This window comes from Temnothorax nylanderi, unplaced genomic scaffold (assembly GCF_030848795.1).
Source record: "Temnothorax nylanderi isolate EJ_2023f unplaced genomic scaffold, tnyl_v1.0 TNYL_tig0129_pilon, whole genome shotgun sequence".
NCBI lineage: Eukaryota > Metazoa > Arthropoda > Insecta > Hymenoptera > Formicidae > Temnothorax > Temnothorax nylanderi.
Window position 1 is genome coordinate 185,942 of NW_027249191.1, and position 22,491 is coordinate 208,432.

The window sequence follows — 22,491 nt, forward strand, 5'->3', positions numbered from 1 at the left end:
CTAGGCGGGTAGAGAAACGCATGAGTGCGAACGGAACAACGACGGCGACAGCGAAGTGCGAGCAGTGGCAAGTTATACCCAAGCGGAGTAACTGATTTCATGATACGTTGCATTATCGCGTTGCATGAGCGTGGAATTTCGCGGCATGCATCATCGCGCGAGTTTCGCTCGGAATGATGCATTCGCGGAACATTTGAGTCGACGGGGATTTAACATGCATTTTTGTATTGCGAATACAAGTCTCTTTGCAGAGAGATGAAATATATAGAGTGACAATCACAGAGAGATCAAATATCAGAGTAATATCTCTATATTAAAATAATATTGCCATTGAAATAAATTGAAAGCGAGTTTTTCGTTCTCCAATTTCTTCAGTTTACGTCCTTCAAACTTTGTTCACCAATTTTGCATTTGGAGCTATTCTTAAAAAAATTCAAAATATTTATTCTTAAAAATTTCAACAAATAATAAAGTTAGAATGTTTCAATATTTATCGATCAAGTTTAATGTTTATCTTTATTTCTCCTAATTCCTACGCGAAAAAGTTTTTTGTTCTATGCCTGATCTACAAAAGAATATTTCATTTCATTTTTTTAAATATCCGTATGTTCCTGAATTTCAGTATATTTTTGTGCTATAAACGGCATCAACTAGACAATTTTAATTGCTAACGGTTCTGATCCATAGTATCCTTATTTCATGCCGAAAATATGACTCCTTTTTAACACTTTCCATCGATCTATCAACTTCCGGTCGACTCCTCCTCGGGAAACGAGTTGCCACTAACGCGATTGATTATGCGAGTCTCGCGTGTAGGATGTAGACCGCGCGCGAAAGCAGGCTACGGATCACCCACTCCTTTATCTCTTTCTTTCTAGATCGATGGTCGTAATTAGGATAACTATCGCCTGATCGACGCAAGACGCAAAGGCGCACCATAATCGCGAGAAATCGCAAGGAGCACGAGAACCGTGCGAAATCGTCGTCGCATCCTCGCGAGCGGAGCGGAACCGAGCCGAACGGAGCCGAATTGAACGGAAACGAAAACGAAAACGGCAGTGTCGATCCGGGGGCGCGTATCCATCACGTTACGGCGGGACAAATGTTCTCGACGAGCTTTCGCGAAATTCCGCCGTCGAGCAGTAAACCCGAGAGAAATCGCCGGCAGGAATACGACGCCGGCGATCATCGCCGGTACGCTTCCGGTACTACCGATCGGACCGTCGCGATGAAGTGAGCACCATCGGGCTCGCAGGCTCCTACGACGATGCAGTTCACAATCGTTGGCTGTGTCCGCATCCAAGCGTCTAGAACGTAATCGATAGTATTCAGCGTTCGTTGCGTGTCGTCTCGGGTCAACTGAACTGAGTTTAGACGAAATATACCGGAAGCGGGAATACCTGCCGAGAATAGAGATACGTTAAAGGGAATAGATCGAGGTCGAGAGACAAGGTTGCGACGGCGACTCTGACGACTACGACGGCGAGAACGGGAACGGGAGCGATGACGACGATTACGATACGACGCGGCGGTAATTAAAGGATAAGGGTCGCGATAGAACGAATGGTGTGATCACGACGCGACGTTGTAGCGTTGGTAGCCTTCGCATATATTACCGCACGTACGTACGTACACAGATAAATGCACACGAGCGCACAAGTATACAGGCGAAACGAGCGAAATATATTTAAATATTGTGATACGCATACGTAATTATAAGCGCGCGCACGCGGGCGTGTCGATCGACAAGCAATAAGAGCAATAAAAAGAATATTACCCGTGTTATACGCTGTCGGATCGGTGATTCCTGTCACACTGTGTTCGAAAGAGCTCGTTAGTCGCTAAGCCAATCGACGAGTTTACGCTTATTTCACCGGGACCGTCGAGAAAGAGTGCGCCGACGACAAGATGGCGTTCGCCGCGGCGAGGATGATCCTCAAGGACAAGCGCAGGAAAGCTAGCAAAGAGGACTTCGCACCGCGAAATAGAAGCAAGGTAAAACCGCATACAAATTATGTATATCAGACTGATTCTGTTTCATCATTTATGTATCGCGCTCCATAATCGAGCGGCCTGAAATTCACCAGGGACGCGCGATTTGCGCGCGAAGGGAAAGGCTTCGAAGGAAGCCGCAGCGGTTCTTATTTCGTGGGTACCGCATAGACATCGAAAGAAAAACGATTTAACTCGCATCACCGATTCTCGAGCAATCTGGGCGCCATTTGGCGATAATTTTTCATTTCAAAGGGGACACAAATGTGGCTTAGATTACCCTTGCAAAGAGGGCGAAAAGGTGCACGAGCAATGTCAAGCGGACATTGACACGCCAATCTTTTTTCATCAATACTTTTTTAATTGGAGAGGTAATGGATCTCTATGAAAATTTTATTAAATATATGAAAGATATGTGCATCAAATTAAGATCCTAAAAATATTATAAAAAACATGAAATTTTATAAATCTATTGCCTTAAAGCGGATAGATTAGGACAGGTTATTATCAATATTAAAATAAAATATACGATATAAAATATAATTGAAATATAATTTTGTCTGTTGTGCATATGAAAATACACGCACATACATAAAATAATACGTAACATAATGAGAGATATTTCACAGGTAGAGTAAGAAGTGATGCTTAATTAAAAGTAAACGATGATAGTGTATGTGATATTATCCCTTGTCTGTTCGTTAAGCACTCTACAGAAATAAGATTAATTAATCTATAGAAAGAAGATTAATTAATCAGGAAACGCTCTGGAAAACAACATGAGGATATGACATGCATATTAAGAACGTTTGAGCAATTATAGTCAAATGTGTTATAACTGATTGTTAATTTTTCATAGTCTATTCACATCTATATTTATTGATAATCTGACATTATTCATTTAAATCTGCGCGTAAAATGGTTAATTCTTTTACTGTTTAATGTTACAAAATCAGTCAATCCTAGCGCATATAGCCTTTGTGTATAAGAAGCTAGAAGACAAAATCAGCTGAATGGTACAAATTACAATATCACCTGAGCTATGAAAATCAATAACAAATAACAAATCGATATGTATGTAAGTACAATTGTAGGTTTTAATGCGTTAATTCTACAATAGCCTCGTGCTAAAAATTTGATCACTTATTACATCACTTACGAAAATATTGTAACCTCGATATTTTTACACTAAAATATAATTTTTGAAATCAATTAATCTCCACAGTACGCTATTAAAGTATTACACGGTGATTGAAAGACATCGTAATATAATTAAAAAAAAAACATTTAAGAAAGAAGCAATTATATTTCTTTGAGCACTACACTTACAGGACGACAACACACCAATACGGAACAACAAATAAAATATCAAACCTCAGAAAATTTCGGGATTTGATATGAAAATGATAATGTGCAGATCCTGCATGAAAGAATGGAAATGTGAGCGAGCGCATATCGGGAAAATGTCTCAAAATGTTGACAGAACAAGTTATGCAATTTTGATGGAACTTCAGAGCGACGTGCGTGCGTATGTAAACCTTGGCCGATATCATTGCACTTTCGTCGTCGAAAAACTCTTTTCTTCTCCTTTATGCGTATGCCAACTGTGAATTATGTGTATTTATTTTTCCTTGAACTTTTTCCTTGAATTTGCAATAAATTCATGCGGACAGCGTAATCGACTATTTATCTTATACGAAGGCGAAGGATCGGAGCATTAAAACTGTGATTTTATTTTTCGATTTTCTCCGTCAAGATCTTATTTCGATCTATAAAGATGAATCTATAAAAAGATTTATATGGATGGAAAGATTTATGTGTCATTTATATTCTGCATTAATTATTGCTTCGGGCTCTTAGAAACCTTGCAATATTCAAATTCTATCTTAACCGTTTGCTGGACTTCCAACAAATTTTCATTATATATAAGAAAAAATTCCTAAATACACTTTCAAAATTCTTACACCTGCAAAAAAAATACTGATTATAACTGTGTCTATTGTCAATTCCTTAAAATTATTTTATATCTAATCCATTAACAATTAAATCGTAAAAAAGCGTGTATTAATTTAAAGTAACATCTATTTCTTTTTAGAAATAATATCTACTTTTCAATATAGTTCAGAATAACATTAAATATATAATACGTAAGTCCACCCTTTCAGATTAATTAATACTTTATATCGAGGAATTTTGAATAAATCTTTTTATGCACGGTTGCATAACGTGTTATTAAACGACCACGAATTCTTTTCTCCGATAATTAAAGTCTGCGTAACATTTATCAGCTTCGCAATATCAATTTTTAATTGAAAAACTGCGCGATATCTCAATCACAATCCCGCGTACCTAAAAAATCCAACACGTGCTTCGACGCTCGACAAAATAGAGGTAAGTTTCGCTGTATGTATTTCGCGACGATTGTTCCGCGAAATTAATTACCTTAGTAAAAACGATCCGTTTACTTTACATCTCGCGTGATCCGCATGCGATATCAGCTACCGCGCCGGTAGCGTTATTATGTATTCTCCGGCGTCGTTTTCATCACGTACTATCTGAAGGAACTATTGTCGCCGTGAGTAAGTCAAGCGTATAACTCCACAGCCTAATGACTTCGCGATAAAGGTGCGCGTTAATGACTTTAAATTTTGATATCAATCCTCAATACAATATGCAGCAACGGAATTACAATGCAGAAAAGACTACGTTAATCTTTAAAATAAAAATATATTCTAATTATAGTAGTTCTAACATAATTAATATTTCAAGAAATAATTAGCGCGCGTATAAAATAATTATAGCTCCAAATACCAAACAAAATAATAAAAAATTACTCGCTGCATAGCTGTTCCGCTGCCGCGCCATCGCTTGATGTCTCCTACTCTTCCTTTTTTCGTCGTTTTATACAACGTTCACATTCTCGAGCACAGAGTTAATTACGATCGCGCATTAATCACTAGGAAAGGACAGTTGCGCGGTACTTTACACGACATTCTTGACATTAATCACAAGAGAATGATTAGAATGAAGCAATTTACAGCGACGAAAGAATAACGCGAAAAAGTATGATCATTTAAAACCAATATCTGAGAATTAACGCAATCGATAAATCTGGCGAATAAAAAGAAGTTTTAAAAACTCATCATCGATATATATATAAACGCTGAATTTAAATTACATGATTAACATGATTAACAATATACGCATTGTGCGTTCGAAATTGCACGGAATGTGTATATTGTTTATAAACGTTCGATATATCGCGACTCTTCATTACATAGATTACTCGATTCTATGATTCACATATTATTTCGAAATGTAAGCAAATTATATTTAAATTAATCGAAAAATTCAATATATACTCGAGCACAGCATATTCGAATCCACACATCGTTAAAAGACAATTAATGCCCATAAATATCATGAAATAGTAACTTGTAATTCCTATATCTACGGTTTCGAGCCTCACTTTAAATCGCGCGAAATATTCAAAAATAGTCGTCTCGACGCGCTCATGATTCTCTAATTGTCAGATTAAATCAGTCGCATGGGATAGTAATTACTAACTGTTCCTAAAGAATGATAGGATTTTCTCTCGGTATCCGTCACACAATCACGCATAGTTTCGCGAGATAATACCACGGCACGGTACAACCACGCGAGATAACTCACGTCGGTGTCTGTCGACTCATGCGTCCGCGTCGCTGCGAATAATAGCACGGCAACTTTGTGTAAATATTGACATTGTACGTTACAAAAAAGAAAAACAAACACCGATTGTCGCGTGCCGTGTCTGGTAAATCCATTCTCACCATGAAACATGCAACGTATTATGAAACAAATTGGATGCCGAAAATGTTTTCTTAAATCCCGAATTAATTTCAATGAATAAGCTGCCACGGCATGTTAAATCTAAACATATAAATTATTGTTGCTTTCCTTGCAAATTTTTAAGAAGAAAATTTTTAATAAATTAAAAATTTTGCACGTAATTTCAACTGCGTCCAAAAAACTATCATATGCTGCAAGGTTTGTTCTTGTGCTTTTTTTGTTGTACAGTGTAATATGTTGCTGGCTACAATTTTTGAAATAATATTATTAATAGTAATTCTGCGTATAATTTCTGTAATTATATTTTATGCGCACAATAATTAATTGTTAAAGTTTTTACTCAAATTCTTTTATATCGAATACCTATCCATATTTCGAAATGAGAATAGACGAAAAATTGAAGAGAAGAAAAAGAATAAAAGATATACTTTTATATAGGTACTATATGTATGCATATATTTAAAAATAGAAATAATTGATTGTTATCTATAAAACAATGGAAAAAAATATTTACTAATTTTATTTTCTTTTCCTTCCTCGTCCCAAATATTTTTGAAATAAAATTTAAGGCCTACATTTATATCCTTCTAACAAGATCCCTCCTTACATCCTTTTAGAGATAAATATGATATAAATTGACACAACAAAATAATATTCAAATTATGTTTAGTGTGCATATATTGTCACAAACATAAATAAAAAAAATAAAAAATGTCTTGCAATCATATAATAATATAATTTATTGTAATTCATTTTTAAAAATGGATGCTAATATGTGTGATATTAATTGTATCTATTCTTATGTATCAATTTTATATTAATTTTGCAGAAACCATTCATCTTATTATTCTTGTACATTCACTTAAATTTGCATATAATGATTAATGCTTTTTATTAGTAATTAATACATGATTCATCACATATTATTATATAAGCTAATCGTTGCATGTATAGTGGTCATACATAAGAAAGAAAAAACAAAAGCTGAAGATTGAAAATCGATATCACTAGGGCTATGAAAATCGAAAACGAATAACAAATTAAGCAAAATTATAGGTTTAAATGCGCGGACTATATCAATAATCGTACCATTAACCAAACTTGATTGTTTATAATTCGAATCAACAATTATTATGACCTCGATATTTGTGCATTTATTTTATGGTTTAATATCCAGAAAAATGAGAATAGCAAATCCTAGTTCTTTTACGATGGAGAATCATTAAACGAGTGCGATAAATATTGCGGTATTCATTCGAATTCTCTCTCGTTCGTGGCGAAATGGCATATAGCACTATTATAAAGAGAACATAAAGTAGATCCCACGTTAACAAGTAGTCGGTCTCGATTTAGCACGCGACGTAAACGGTCATGCCGGGTGTGTCAGAAAAGAAACAGTTCCGTCGAAACATAAAAGCGGAGCTCGATCAATGCGTCGCACTTCGCTCGGTAAACCCGTCACGACTCGCTGACGTGACAGCTTTCCGATTTGATAGTCTCTTTTTTTCCTTGCAATAGACGTGAACGAAGGCGATCATCAATTAAGTCGAGCGTAACTTTGGAAAAAGCTTTGTCCAATAGTAAATATATCAAATATAGATCGCGTGATGTTTCTCGCGAATGTAATTATATTTGTACTCTCATGCGGACAGCGTACGCATTAGCTGTAAATGTTGTTCCATTTTAAAACCATAGGGAATTATTGTTGCGTCGTTATACACTGTAAAGTTTTCTCGTTTCTATATGTAGCGACATTCATTACATTAGATTTATTATTCATAATTTTTTATGCAATTTGGAAATAGACAAAATGTATATGAAATATGTTTACGAAATTACGAGAGCTAACAATCCGCTTGTTAGAAAAAAATAGTCTGATTAATTGATATACGTAATTTGCGAGTTGACAATTTGATGTGTCGCAACTTAAACATCAAATTAAGTTCTTGACAAATGCTAATTGTACATGCAAATGATTACTCGTAAAAGATTATGATAAGATAATCACATAGCTCACGCTAATAACTCACGCTACGCTGTCATAACTCTCAATGGCACTGCTAATGCGTTATACGTATATTTTCGATATGTAAATATACATGTACATAATTATTATCTGTACTCATATGCATACGTTGTTTACGGAATGTATTTTTAATTTTTCATATAATCGCGATTTTTTTTTTTTTCAAACCGTACTCTTTTTCGACTTCAAGTGTAGTATCTAGCGATCTCGATGTTATTATTCGAAAGAGTCGTCGATGCCGATGTCAGTTACAGATGTAGTTTGAACTTTGTTATTTTTCTAGCTTGAAATAGATTTTTGTCACGCAATAGGTGTACAAAGACTTTCCTTGCAGCACACGTTATTCACATACCGAGCGCGAGTTCCGTTCTATCTGACATTTACGAAACGCATTACTTCTATCCCTTTTATATGAATCACACTTGTGCGCCGCACCGTTAACCAACACACCGTATCCGTAGTGTCGTCAGTGTCATACCATATCTTTATCTATACTTTTCCAACTACAGCGGCGTGGTAATTGGTGACCTATACTGTACTTGTGTTTGCAGGCTCGCAGCGCCAGCACAAGTAGCTTTAGAAGCCTGAGCCAGGTATATACCAAGATAATAATCCAGATCTAGTTGAGAGATTAGTCACTAGCTATTTAGCTAGATATAGTCAATCATTTATTACTTGCTCATTATTAGAAACATAGATACCATTGCTCATGCGTAGAGGCGTAGAGCACGCGCATTTCGTTAAAACGCTCGGCATTGGTCTGCAAATTGTTTCATTGACGATTTCTGGTCCATATAGTTGCCAATAATCGGATTGTGACATCAAAACGAGATCGCACGAATTCCTCTTTCGCGCCCTTATTTGAACGTATAGGGCGAATGAAACGATTTGTACGATTTGTCGCTCATGGACATCACAATTCGATGTGGTTACAACAAGAGGCATCGCGAGCCTTCGGTAATCTCCTTTGCAGTGCCAACCTGTTACAACACTCACTCTCTCTCTCGCCAATAAACAACATTCGAAACGTGACAGATCGCGTTGTCGCGTATTCCACGAATTTCGATTCAGGTCCTGCAATCCTCCTCTATACGAACGCCTGATATATACACTTCTCGGCGTATTTCCGATAACGTTTCCGATAGCAACGTAATCGGCTCGGCCATAATTTCGTTACCATGCTGTGTCGTTCAGCGACGCGACTCTTAATTGAACGGTTCAAAATAAAAGTAGACGAGGACATAAAGTACGCAATCATACACCGCATTTCCTTCCGGGATTTTCGCCGACGACAAATGAGATCGCGCGTAGAAATGCATGTCCTGTACTTTTGCCCCGTCTCGTTTCCTCTTTCCGCAAAGTTTCCGTGGAAAACGGAACAGTAAGTATATCACGGGAGACTCAGGATAGTGGACTACTGCAATTACAGTAGAAATGTCTCGCGGGGAAAAAGAAAGAGAGAGAGAGAGAGAGACAGAAAAAAAGGAACTCGCGTCGGGAAACTCTATGTCCTTGTGCGGCGCGCGCGAACGTGTCGACACTAATATGTCGAGAAGCGACCCGCTAATGAGTGCATTTATCTCGACATTTATGCAACTCGGTCTCGTTAAAACCGCATTTTTTCGACACACTTCCGTGCTTTCGTCGTTCTTAATTACTCGCTCTTTTTATCCCGATCAAACTCGCTCTTTTTATCCCGTGCTTTCCCCTGCGCTAACGTTTTATCGCGCGCGCTTGGCATGCTGTGACTCTAATAGCGTTTTTCATTGGCAGAACTGGTGCGCATTCAGTGCACATTAAAGCTGTCGTACACAAATCAACGTAAAGTGTATGTTTAATATAAACGGGTTAAATCACGAAATCCTCAATATTCTTTATTGCGCTATTTGGCAAAATATATACTGGATATTTTATCAGTCAAAATATTTGCATCTTACTTTAAATCAGTATACAACGGCTTTAATGTGCAATGAGTGCGCACCAGTTCTGCCAATGAAAAACGCTAAAATATTGCGGCATTTTTTTGTGCACGATTACGTAGCGCGTTTTTCGCAATGTTCGTAAACGGATATGTTGCTTTTTGGATGAAACAAAAGTGCGCATATACCATAAGGAAGAATTTAATCGGCATTTGACTGGAGCGGATCGATTAACTGGAAACGTAAAAGAGTCGTGCCGAGTTTGCAATTAAAGCCTTCACTTGAAAGAACCATCTATAAATACTGAGAATAAAATTCTCAGGATAAACTAAACTAATATTTATATGTTTTGAAAGAGCAAAAGAAAAATATACTTTGATATACGCGTTTGTCACAAATATTTTCATTCAATATTTATAATTTTATTGAACAGCTGTTGACTCTAGCGTATATAAGCTTATTTTTACCGTGCAAACAATCTTGAGAATACGGCGCTTGTATAAGTTTTTGTGTTTTCAATGAATGAAAACTAATGAAATATTGAGGATAATGTTGAGTAAAGCATTATTCGCATTTTTTTACCCATGATAAGCTTGAAAGTTTTTTTATTTTACGATATTATTGTGGAACTTGGATGGTTCTTTAAAATCACAGAGGACAGATAATTTATTCAATTGAAAAACGCCATTATGCGGTAGTAACACGCGGTAAGAAACAGGGTGTAATGAGTGTAGGAAGCTTAATACGAGCAATATGCAGAATTAATGTTATTATCGGTAAATAAATAGGCGATCGTTTACTTGATTACGTCTATTGTCGTCATAATTGATGCATTAACTGAAGTTGAGCGGGAAATTTTGCGTGGACCCTAGTATATCCAACCCGTAGGTCAAGGACTGTTTTTCGAAAGAATGAACACGCGGGAAAAATCGTTACTGCTTTTTGTAAGTCCAAACATAAATTACCTCCCTCTCTCCTTCTGTAGCTCTGAAGACTATAAAAGTAAAATGAGAAAGCGAACGAGAATAAAGAAAATCTCTTTGGGTTTAATATTATGTGATTTAAGCGAGACTGTGCAGCAAAAGGATTTAACGGTTCGTGTTTATTAGGCCGTTAAATTGTTGAAAAATGAATAAAGAGGTCCGAGTAAATGCAATAGAACTGTTCGTGGAAAGAAAGCACTCGGACGAATAACTTTTTTAAATCGCTGCTTCTCGCACATTTTAACGTCGCCTTTCTGGCTCCAAAGAGTGCTTTTCAAAAGAAAAGTAAGTGAGAGAAAAGAAATCCTCAAAAGTTAACGCTGCGAGATTTAGCAATAGAATTCTCCGTCACGTAGTTTAATATATTGCGTTTCTACTAATCCGACGTTGTCTATTGTAATATTTCGTTCAGGGCGTCCTGTCAAAAGAAGATATGTAAAAGTAAAAACGAAAGTAGATTGAGGTTGTTTGAAAAATAATCACGTACAGCCTATCGGGCCTCCTTTGAAATCTCATTTCAGAGATTAGGCATCTCGAGAACGATCGCAATTATAGTAGGGATTTAAAAGGCGTACGCATTCTCGCGGCGTCTCGAATGATTCCTAAATCTGGGCGCACCCTTAATGCTTAGCAAAGATTAATCGTTCACGTTCGTCACGAGGACAAACGAGAGATCGTCACGGAACGGAGTATCGGGACAGCGTGGTGGAGCATTACCTCGTGCTAACGTCGGGCATGGTCTAGAATCGAGAATATAGGGATCGATGCCTTTGACCACGACGCCCCCGCTCGCCGCTGCAGCGGCTGCGTTATTTGATTTAATTATTAATCAGCCGGTTCTAGACCTTGCACGGGAAGTGCAGTGACACACTTCAAGGACAAGCTTTCCCCCGGTTCTACAGAATTGTTTCTGCATATGACAAATTGAGCAGCGAATTTGTTCTTGCGATACTTCTCCGATTAGTCATCTCGTGGCCTGAAATCGCGGTTCGTGCTCGTAAATCTTACCGCAGGAGACATTATTCAATCTGGAAAATCTAGGCCATCAATGGCTTCGCAATTTCAACAAAGGTTCGCAGTTTCGGTGGAAATTTGTTCTCGAATATCTTGGAGCATATTAAGAGAGAACTAAAAAAAAACTCCATTTTATTTTGCTGTGTAATAATCACGCGTGTATTCGTCATAATACGCAGTTTATGTCAGCTAATTTTTATCAAACCATTATCTATTGCTATTATCAAAAAATTCCTCAAAATTTACAATTAAAATGAGATAGTCGCATGCGAAAAACACGGCATATTGAATATGCGGAAGCGCTACGACTGGGAATATTGTATAAATGGAATTGATGAAAGCCATACCCGATACTGCACTTTTGCAACGGCAATCACCGTTATTTTTATTTGGTTTATAATGCTCCAGTGTTTCGCAAAGTATAGCGTTTCAAGGGCAGCTGCAATCATCCCCAATTATTGATCCTTCGAAAGAGGTTTCCGGGTCTCGCTCGCAAACACTCCGAGCAAAACTTGAGTGGGTGAAATATTCGAGACGAGAAATAACGTCTTACGATGCACGTCTATGCGGTCACGCAGCCAAAGAGGACATTTTAAAAGACGGAATCTTGATTGGATATGTCGCTAATATAGAATATATTTATCACCGATAGACTTTTTCTTCACTGTTTAACCAAATCAGAGAGATTGAAAAGTTTAACTATTATTAATTATATTATTAATATTTTGAACAATGTTTATATATAATTGAACTAATCGTAATTGAATGTTATCTTTATAGATGGAACTGCGTGCGAAAAAATCTAGTCGAGTTAAATGTCAGTTATTAAAAAACAGATTTCTTTTCCTTGAAGAAAACTAATATATAATTATTTAATTTCTTGTGACGATGCAGCTGCGCTTTACTTGATGCATGTAAATGTCACAAAAAAGGTCACGTTAAGACTGTCACGCATAAAACTAGTAACCGGGTCACTAACAGATCGAGTTAACGTTTGATCGATTTATACTATATAATAAATTATGAGAATTATTCTTAATAGTCTTCTTTTATTTATATCGGTACGATCATATTCGATAGATCGATAACACTTGTAATCAGATAATAATATTTTACAATAGAAAGCATATTTCACATAGAAACCCGACATTATACGAATACTACGTGTTTATCCTTCAAAAATATCGCGTATCTTCGCGATAGGTACTATGGTATATAATATTGATAATATAAGAGGATGTATTCAGCTACAAAATGTGACAAGATAAACTGTGTATATCTCGTGATAACATAAGAACCATTTTCTGCACCCATATCTGCGGTATTATCACCTTTTTAAAGAAGAAAATAATGCAACGGAGCGAGACAAAGCGAGCTGCATAGCCGAAAGAAAACATAGTGTGCATATCATAACGTTACCTAAGAAAGGCAACGATCAAGATAAAGCTCTAAAACGTGTGGCACGCGAGTTCACTTTGCGCGACTCTTGTTTCTTTTTAGAAAAAGGTTAACAGTGTCTCGTGGCCTTTGAAAAAAAGTTTGAGGAACTCATTTTTCAAGCTTACAACAATGCTACAAAGCTCGTCGATGTGCATATAAGAGCACTCGAGATTTTATCTAATTGGACAGTGATATCAAGATGACGGAAACAAGTCCGGTGATAAATGGATTTGTAAATACTTGTTAAAAACTTCTCACACCGTGCCAATCTGTTTCGACAAATTCTGTAGTATTCTGATTGACGTTTAAATTGATATTTATAAATGGATACCAATGATGAATAGTGAGGATAAGCAATACGCAAAGCGTTAATGATACAGTTTGATGAAAATCAAAACTAATTGTTATTTTATCAAAGAGCATCAACACACCGCAGGCGGTGTGCCTACTGATATATTAATAATATTCGAGTAAGAGATCATTTTCCCAAAATGCATCAAAGTATAAAAATTAAACACGAATTAATTATAAAAGTGTTATTTGACGTCAGCAGAAACTTATCAATATATGTAAACTAAACATGCAGAACATAACTAAGGCATGGAATAGTTCTGACGCTTTATGCTTTCATATTTTCTCTCTAATATGCAAATGAGCTTTATCGCTTACATAAGCTCTTCCAGCGCTCTCATATATATATATATATACACCAGCGTTATTAATAATTCTTTTTTTATTCTTAACAATGTGGTTAGCATATTTTATATAATTGTACGGAATTATTCTCTCGGCTTATTCAACGCCACATGTCTGACATTTAACATCGTTTTCTGTTTTTCGATCTACATACGTCGCGAGACGACGTAGACGGTAAATATAATGAGTATTGAAATTCCATTTGGGAATCGTAAAATCGATTGACCCTAAGGGCTAATCAGCGGCCCCTTTAGTCGCACTATTCCGTAATGTAAAACGCCCGCAGTTAGCGACCTAAATCCGCATTTCCGCGGTCGCTACTCAACGTACATACATACGTAACTGTGTTACTATGACACACTATGCACTGGCGTACAGACGATAAATGGACACGATGCACGCGCCATCCGATCTAATCGACCGGATGAAAGTAAGTCATCCGCCTCTACACCCCGCCCGCCGCCGACGAACTTTCGTGTGCGCCCATTAGCGATCGTTATTAATTTTCCTCCCGGGAGCGAGGCTACCTACGGCGAGCTCTTGCCTCTGCAATAGCGAAAAAACGAGAGCTTTGCAAACAACACGGCAACGGATACGAGAGACATCGAGTAGTCTTGAACTCCAGCGAGTCGACTGCCACTTGACGCAAGTTGTAACAAGTATATTGGCGTTTTCGATTAAGAAGATAAATGCATGTATACGTCGGGAGCATCGTGTGGTTGCACGGGAATTACGAGATATGCACAACTTGTAGCGAAAGGAGATTAACAAGTTTCAAGACGCTGGTCTTAACCCTGTTTTCAGAATTGTCAATCCAGCATTGGATATCTACCGCACATCAATTAGGTAAACGACAGCGGATCAACGCGATGATTATAAATAATTTGAGAGGATAGTATTAACCATGACAATAATAAAAATATATAGAGATTTCGATGGCGATACAATCGATTATCTTGGCGATACGATCGTGTCATATTTTAGGAAACGTTTAAAAAAAAGAGTGTTACATACAATTAAAACATACAATGACATAACTTCCATGATAGCTATATGGTTCCTAATAGAAAGAAAACTTGTACAAAATTTCTCGAAATAAAATATAGGTGTTACTAACTTGTCTGCTTATACAGTTATAAAAACATTTATATTTAGACATTTTTATAGAAATTTTATAGAAACCTGATGATCTCAGTATAATTTCAGTTTCAACAAACGACCTAGCGAACGCCGTATTCATTTTGTCAGAATAGAAACTCATATGAAATATACTGGAGTCGTGCAAGGCCGTGCATTGATACCTCCAGATCTGACCGAGTTACAGTTTAATTTTCCGAAACGCGCGCTTGCGCCTCGGTGGAAATGGGCGGATAGACAAGAAAGGTGCTACCACGAGAATTACAATGTACGCGAACACAAGCAGCTCTGAACGGGCCGTCTCGTGACGGCCGTAAGTACACGCGAGTCCCATAATCGCGTAGCGCGATTCGCATTAACAATCTTCCTCGATACGGTTCTCTCGATTCCAGGCTGCGTGCGATAAACATACGGGTGTCCTATCAAACGATGCGCTCCCGCATTTGTTTTGATACACTTTTGATACACAGCCATGCGATCGATCCGTTCGTGGTGTCGCATGCGCAACGAACGATCGCGCTCAACGTATGCCCGGACCGATCGATGTGCCGACCATTTTCCATGTTTTCGTACGAATCTCTCGCGACAACCGCGACCCTGGTTATTACAGGTTGTTATCAGAGTAAGGGGACGGAGGAGGGCTCTGTAGCGATATTCTGTGTACTGTGTTAACACTTGTATGATTAAAATGAAAATTGCAGCGTGCGCTAATTGCTGTAATACTCTGTATTGATATAGGATAAAACTGAGGAAAGGTGAACTGACATTTTTTACACAAAAAATTGTAATAAAAAATGTAAGACAGCTCATACGAGTATTTGGAGAACATTTTCGGTATATTTCAGAAGGGAAATGTGACTTTGAGAATTGACAAGTTAAAATAAACTCAAGTATAAGAAAGTTAAATATAAACCTAATCTTGGCTCGGGGCTTTGCTTATTAATAAGGTACAGAATATCGCTCAGTACGTCAATTAAAATGATCTTAATAAAACTAAAAATTTAGCACAAATTATTAATACATTGGAATGAAACATTCCGCACGCAATTTATTTTATTTTATTTTTGAAGACTTTAATCCGCTTTTTCAAGAATATACTTTGCTTCACGGTCGCTAGGTCGCTACATTAGTGCTACATTAGATCACTGTTTCATTCATAAGGAATGCTATTATTAGTTCTAACTCGATTCATCGTGATATTATGTAGTTATTTTTATATTTACGTTGTTATATACTTATATAGCATAGACATAAATTTAGAATAGTTACTTAAATCTAGAATTAATTTATGATGCAAAAAATGCCTTTTTCTAGTAGAAATTTTCACTATGATAATAAATTTAGTATTTAATTCAAGACGTTATGATATTTAATTCCAAGAATTTTTAATATATATAGAAGAAAAAAGATTTTCAAAGCATGAATTTATATTCTCTAATATGTTGAAATTATTTGAAATTGGGAGCCGTCTATGGATAATCGACAAATACCTATATAAAGTGTAAGTATCGAGGATCTCAGTAACGTAGAACATAAAAGTAGGAATTCCGTAGTATTGTCGTAAGCTTGAGAAATCATCATGAATTACGTGACACTTTCGCAATGCAATCCGGGTACATCACATAGATCGTAGACTCTGTCAAGATCGCATTAGATAGTGAGATAATCTATAATTATCTTGTCGGCATTCTCGCCCACGCGAAGCACCCAGTCTCTTCGTTCAATTATTAATTGAGGAGGTTATTTTTAGGTCCTAAACATTCGTCGTACGATTCAATCCCGAAACGAATTATTTTCTTCCAAGTTATTGACGAAAAAGTCAACGTACTCCCTGTCGCACAGATTTGCTGTTCTATTCGCGGAATTTATTCTCACTTTTCGGGTAGTATATAAATTTCCGCCCACAAGATATAAACGGGCCGACATAAAATAACTCTCGCAAAAATATTGAATCGGTTTTGATACAGCAAGTCAACGCGACGATTACAGGTAAGCTGAAACGATGGCATTAACCATAATGGCAATAAACATAAAATACGATAAACGTAAAATACAATATAGCGAGATTTAGATATTATATCTTGGTAATTCGATATTGCGATGTGCTTTAGAAATATTTAAAAGATATGGAAGTTACATGCTGAAACATACAGTTATAACTTTCATGGTAACTTTCAAAAGTCTATAATAAAGAAGAGAACTTACTATAATCGTAAACTTTACAAAATACTACAGTTTTCGTCAATTCGTCAATCTACTTGCAAAATTTATAAACGTAGCAAACAGGAAAAAGTACAAAGAGAAGAAAACTTCGACGTCGTGCTTTATTCCGATAATAATATATGTATACTCCAACCTACAACACATCCGTCTGACTCGATTACCTCCAATAAAATCCCTCATACCTAACAATTAACGGATATTCTGTCTCTTGGACTACAGGCACGCAACAAACCGGCGGATGGCGTGGGTCATGTAAACCAAAAAGGTGCTTCCGGTCAGAAAGCGCCGACGGCTGGTCAGAAGGTCGCGCCGGGTGCTAAGGGCGCGGCGAAACCGACCCAAAAACCGTCAGCTCAGAAAGGCCAAGTGAAAGTGACACCCAAGGCGGCCTCCGTCAAAACCGGCAAAAACAAGAAGAAGGGACAACGGCAGCAATATGATCTCATCGTTACTATTAACTTGGTGAGTGGTGTAATATGTCACAAATTTCATCTCACACGTTCAAGATCGAGACGTCTCGCCTGAAATCGCTATCCACTTTGACATCCACATCCACGCGAATTTCTTTCGATAGTTTTATTTTGTCCTAGTGTAAAGACATCATTAGTATGGCGTAAATATATTTTCATAAATGACTATACAAGATTATTTCATAAAATCCCGATCTTAATTTCGATGACGGATTCTTTAACCGCTTTAAATTCTATCTTGAATAAAATATTGATATTTTTTGACAAACGATCAGAAATAAAAGATTTTTTCGTAAATTAAACTTATGTGATTAAATAACAAAAATTGTATTTTTTCTCAAATCACATTATACGTTTTCAAAATTTTAGCATGTAGCTTGATTATCCATATCATCAAACTTTAATTATTTCACGCTTAACAAATGAGATTTCTTAAAGATTACCTCCGATTTGATAAGAATTGAGTTTAATGTCTTTCGGACAGCTTGTGAACGTTAAAGTAGGCTGAAAACCATTATGCCGTGCGCGAGTAGATAATTTCGATCAATTATTCAGCCTGCCCATGCCGTTAAAATCGTTAGCGCGATCTATCCAGACGATTTGCGTGAGTAGGCCACCTAATTATTTCTGTTCGTAGAAGCGAGAGAGCGAAGTTGTCGGCGACGAATCGAATCGCGTCACGAGTCGCCTTTGTCAACTTAGCGTGCGCTTTACGTAATGCGTGCACATCGGCAATAAATATGGCATGATCTGACCCAGTTGAATACGCGATAAGCGATCGATAAGTTCCTCATGTTCGGCTAATGTACGCCGCGTATGTTGTCAAGATACGCCGAAGGAAAATAACGCCGTGCTGTCATTTAATTAGATTGGCATAATTAACGACAGCTTCTCGATCGTATTGCTCTATTTTGGGATTACATTTCGATAAGTCTGTTGACAACTTCAAATAGATCTAATATTTGATCTTCATGCAAATTGCGTGTGCATGATGTGTGTGCAACTCTAGCATATAAGTATTCTGTATTCATTATAAACTTGTATTATGACTACTATTTTATATGTCCACTTTGTTTATAATTATTTCGCATAATTCTCTTATCATGTATAACCGTAGAAATATCCATTTATTGAAAAAAAAATTTTCATACTCTTATCACATGATTTAATTACTATTTTTAATAAATTATATTATCAAGTATAATTTTTATCGGAAGATAAAAATGAATTCTCATACAAAAGGTTTAATTTATATTCGTTAAAATTATTCCCGGTTTATTGATATAAATTCTTCAATGAAAATATTCAAAGTGATTTCAAGCGAATAAATTTTTACCGATGAGAAAATTAAATATATAATATCTTCAAACAGCGTTGTATTTTTCTCTTTGTCAATATTATTATTCTACTTTATTAATATTACGCTATTAATATCATGTTATTAATGCTATCGTTAATCATGCTAGATCGGTTTATTATGTCCGAATGCCTGCATACAGATAAACACCAAGAATACGAATTGGTCTTTCAAAATGCGAGAAAAATGCACTTGAAATCATTAAAAGTATTTTGATCAAAGACGATATGATTACCGGAAGTTTATCCTTATACTCGTTAACGCGCAAAATGATATAATGAGCAAAATATCTGTTCATGAAACGTCAGAAGCGGGGAAGGGAGTAGTCATCTAAGCGTCTAACCGAAGAGGGGACCTGGTAGTTAAAAACAGACTAAGGTTGCCAAAGTTCCAAACTCACACGTCTTTGTCATCGTGCGGACATCTGCGCTCATCGCGCTCGGTACCGGATGTTCGGAAGTCGCGCCGGCAAGTGCGTTTTTCTCGTCTTCGAGGCGTGCGTGAAGTAACGGTGCGTGTGCGACCGCGGAAGTTGAAGAGGGAAGTGACAAGAAAGAGAAACGAATCGTTCTCTCAACTTCATCCGACTTCATCGAATTACGTTTTACGGTTTACGTTTCTTTCTCCTGTTTCTTTATGCATCGGTGGAAATGTCGCGTATGACGCGATTGCAATGGAATCGAAATGTCGGTCTCGATGGCGACACGACGGTAATTGCGACGAGACAAACGTAGTCGTGGAATCCGGCAGCTAACGTTTCGCATAATCTCGTTAATGGACACTTCCGGCACGCGTTCCTCGGTGTGACACTCGATCATGACGGATACAGAGAAGAAATACACGCACGCGTATGGTCAGCTGCGTAGATTGACCAGCACGATAGACGGTCAAATTAGACAGTTGAGTGTAAGTAAGAATACAAATTTCTGGATGGCAACAGCCTGAAACGTGTGTGTGCGCGAGACGTGTGGAAATTAAAAAGGAAATTTTTATTCGGAGAAAACGTGAACGCAAATAAAATGCATTCGAGCAGTCAGTTGCGTCATTTTGTCGCGCCAGACTCGCTATCACGTTGCGACACGTTATTATTAATAATTCATTTCACGACCTCCCTTCGCGTCGGAGTTTCTAGCGTCGGGCATCTCGCCAAAATTTCTTCAGTATCTTCTGTATCATACGAGAACAGATCATAGGAGAGTAATAGTTAGAGCAAGGTCGTTCGCCCATAATGAGGCAATATCTTTAGACACCGCTTAGTACTTACATACATTCATATGTAATATGAAAACATGATTCACATAGATGCAAGACAAAATTGCGTCATGCATACGAAATGATAGGGCATTTGTCCTTTTCTCTGTTTCAGTCCGAATATGGACTCACAGAAGATCAGGTAGCAGGTGAGTTGACGATTGTAGATAACTCAGTAATTTATAAGATAGATTAATAATAATTGATAAATCAGCAATAATTAATTTTCACAACCTAATTAAAAATTCGTACATTTCTGAAATTTACTTCTAATATTTTATGTTATACGATAAAATACTTTGTATTATTAACAATATTTTTAGTAATTAATGTCTTTTTATTTGTACAAATTATTGTGTTATCTTATTCATTTTGTTCATGTAAGAGTGACATTTTGAATAGCGTCGTTAGACATGCATGGAAGACATAAAATTGATTGTTATGTGGCATATGTGCGTGCCAGTTGGCAGCAGTTTTTCCTGTTTACCTAATATCTCGATGCTGAGTCAGTTAAAGTAAGAGTGTTAGAAATAATTTAAAAGACAGAACATGGTAGATTCAAAAGATACCGAATAAAAGCTGTTTTACTAGATGATCTAAGCGAATAAACTCGCCAAACATAAATAATTGATGCGTAACTTTTACTACGCGGATGGCTCATTATTTCTAATGACATCGTCGTTGACACGCAATGATATTGATTATATTAAACTCACGATCCAACTTGCTGCAATATTTGTAGACTTCTAGTTATATCTTTATGTCCTTCATTCGTTCATCATCGTTATGTCCTTCATAATAATACTGGACAGAAGCGAGATAGAAAAGGAAACCTTCGTGGATATCAATTACTAGCTATATATATATATATATATATAGCGGATATATAATTTTTTTTAATTATCAAATAATTAAGATATTAAGAAATTTCTTGCGTAAAAAGTTGTATGTAAAACAAGTTACACCAACTTAAAAGTTTAAAATTAGCGATTCAAATACGTAAAGCCCACTTTAGACGAACTGTAACTTGCATTACAATTTAGAACATAATTCTACTTACAACTTTACGTGACCTGTTATACAAAACATTTGAAAAATCAGAATACACAGAGAGAGATATAAAAAATATATATTAAAATACATACATTTAAATGCACGTGGCATATAAATTATAGAATTCTGTCATGAAATCTCTCTCTGACACGAATAATAGATTAGTCTAGAGTGGGGTTAATCAATAGAAACTATCAATTTAACAAATAAAAGTAAAACAAAGCACTGTGTGCACGTGTATAGTACACGTTTCCATCGAGCTTTGCAATTAACAATTAATCAGTGCATAATAAGACACTCGAGAAATCGTTTCAAGTGCATCGAACAATAGCTATTTGTCTCGAGTACGGTAATGATCGGCACGATAACGACGAGAAACTCTGTTATTTCAGAATTCAAAGAGGCATTCATGCTCTTCGACAAGGACGAAGATGGCACGATTACGATGGCGGAATTAGGAGTCGTTATGCGGTCTCTCGGTCAAAGACCATCGGGTGAGTAATTTGCTCTTCGTGAATGACGAATGCATCCGGGATGTATCTTGCGAGTGTCCGGAACAGCGATGTATAAAGCGAGCGGCAATACGTCTCTTTCAGAGACGGAACTGCGCGATATGGTGAATGAAGTGGATCAAGATGGAAACGGTACCATCGAGTTTAACGAGTTCCTGCAGATGATGTCGAAGAAGATGAAGAACGCCGACGGGGAGGACGAACTTCGCGAGGCGTTCCGGTAATAAGCTCTTCGCTGTATAAGAACTCCGAGTACCTAATTGCCCATGGGACAATTGCATTGAAAGAACGCCCCGAGGCAACTTTCGCCCGGGGACAATAGTGTTTTTAAGACGTAGATAAGCCTGGCAATTTAGCACTTTGCTCGTTTCCCTTTCAGAGTGTTCGATAAGAACAACGACGGCTTAATATCCTCGAAGGAGCTGCGACACGTAATGACGAATCTCGGTGAGAAGCTATCCGAAGAGGAGGTCGACGATATGATTAAGGAGGCGGATTTAGATGGCGACGGAATGGTCAACTACGAAGGTAACGTGTTTTCCTTCCTATATGTTTAGACCTAATATGAAATCTACGGCGAATGTTTA

General features: G+C 37.0%; 1 protein-coding gene across 6 annotated transcripts in view; it reads left to right on the forward strand.

Moving 5' to 3' along the window:
• LOC139776789 (neo-calmodulin) overlaps positions 1 to 22,491 on the forward strand; it is a 54,139-nt gene that overhangs the window by 21,455 nt on the left and 10,193 nt on the right. Inside the window, exons 2-8 of one of the 6 annotated variants that reach the window (XM_071713707.1) lie at positions 879 to 1,995; positions 8,401 to 8,442; positions 17,481 to 17,723; positions 20,455 to 20,488; positions 21,785 to 21,886; positions 21,989 to 22,124; positions 22,284 to 22,432. In XM_071713707.1, the coding sequence (XP_071569808.1) occupies positions 1,909 to 1,995; positions 8,401 to 8,442; positions 17,481 to 17,723; positions 20,455 to 20,488; positions 21,785 to 21,886; positions 21,989 to 22,124; positions 22,284 to 22,432 (793 nt within the window). In that variant the 5' untranslated portion in view covers positions 879 to 1,908. Of the gene's footprint in view, positions 1 to 878; positions 1,996 to 8,400; positions 8,443 to 17,480; positions 17,724 to 18,159; positions 18,663 to 19,035; positions 19,995 to 20,454; positions 20,489 to 21,784; positions 21,887 to 21,988; positions 22,125 to 22,283; positions 22,433 to 22,491 lie in introns of those variants that run through there. The other 5 variants (XM_071713708.1, XM_071713712.1, XM_071713710.1 and 2 more) reach the window with 5 other exon arrangements.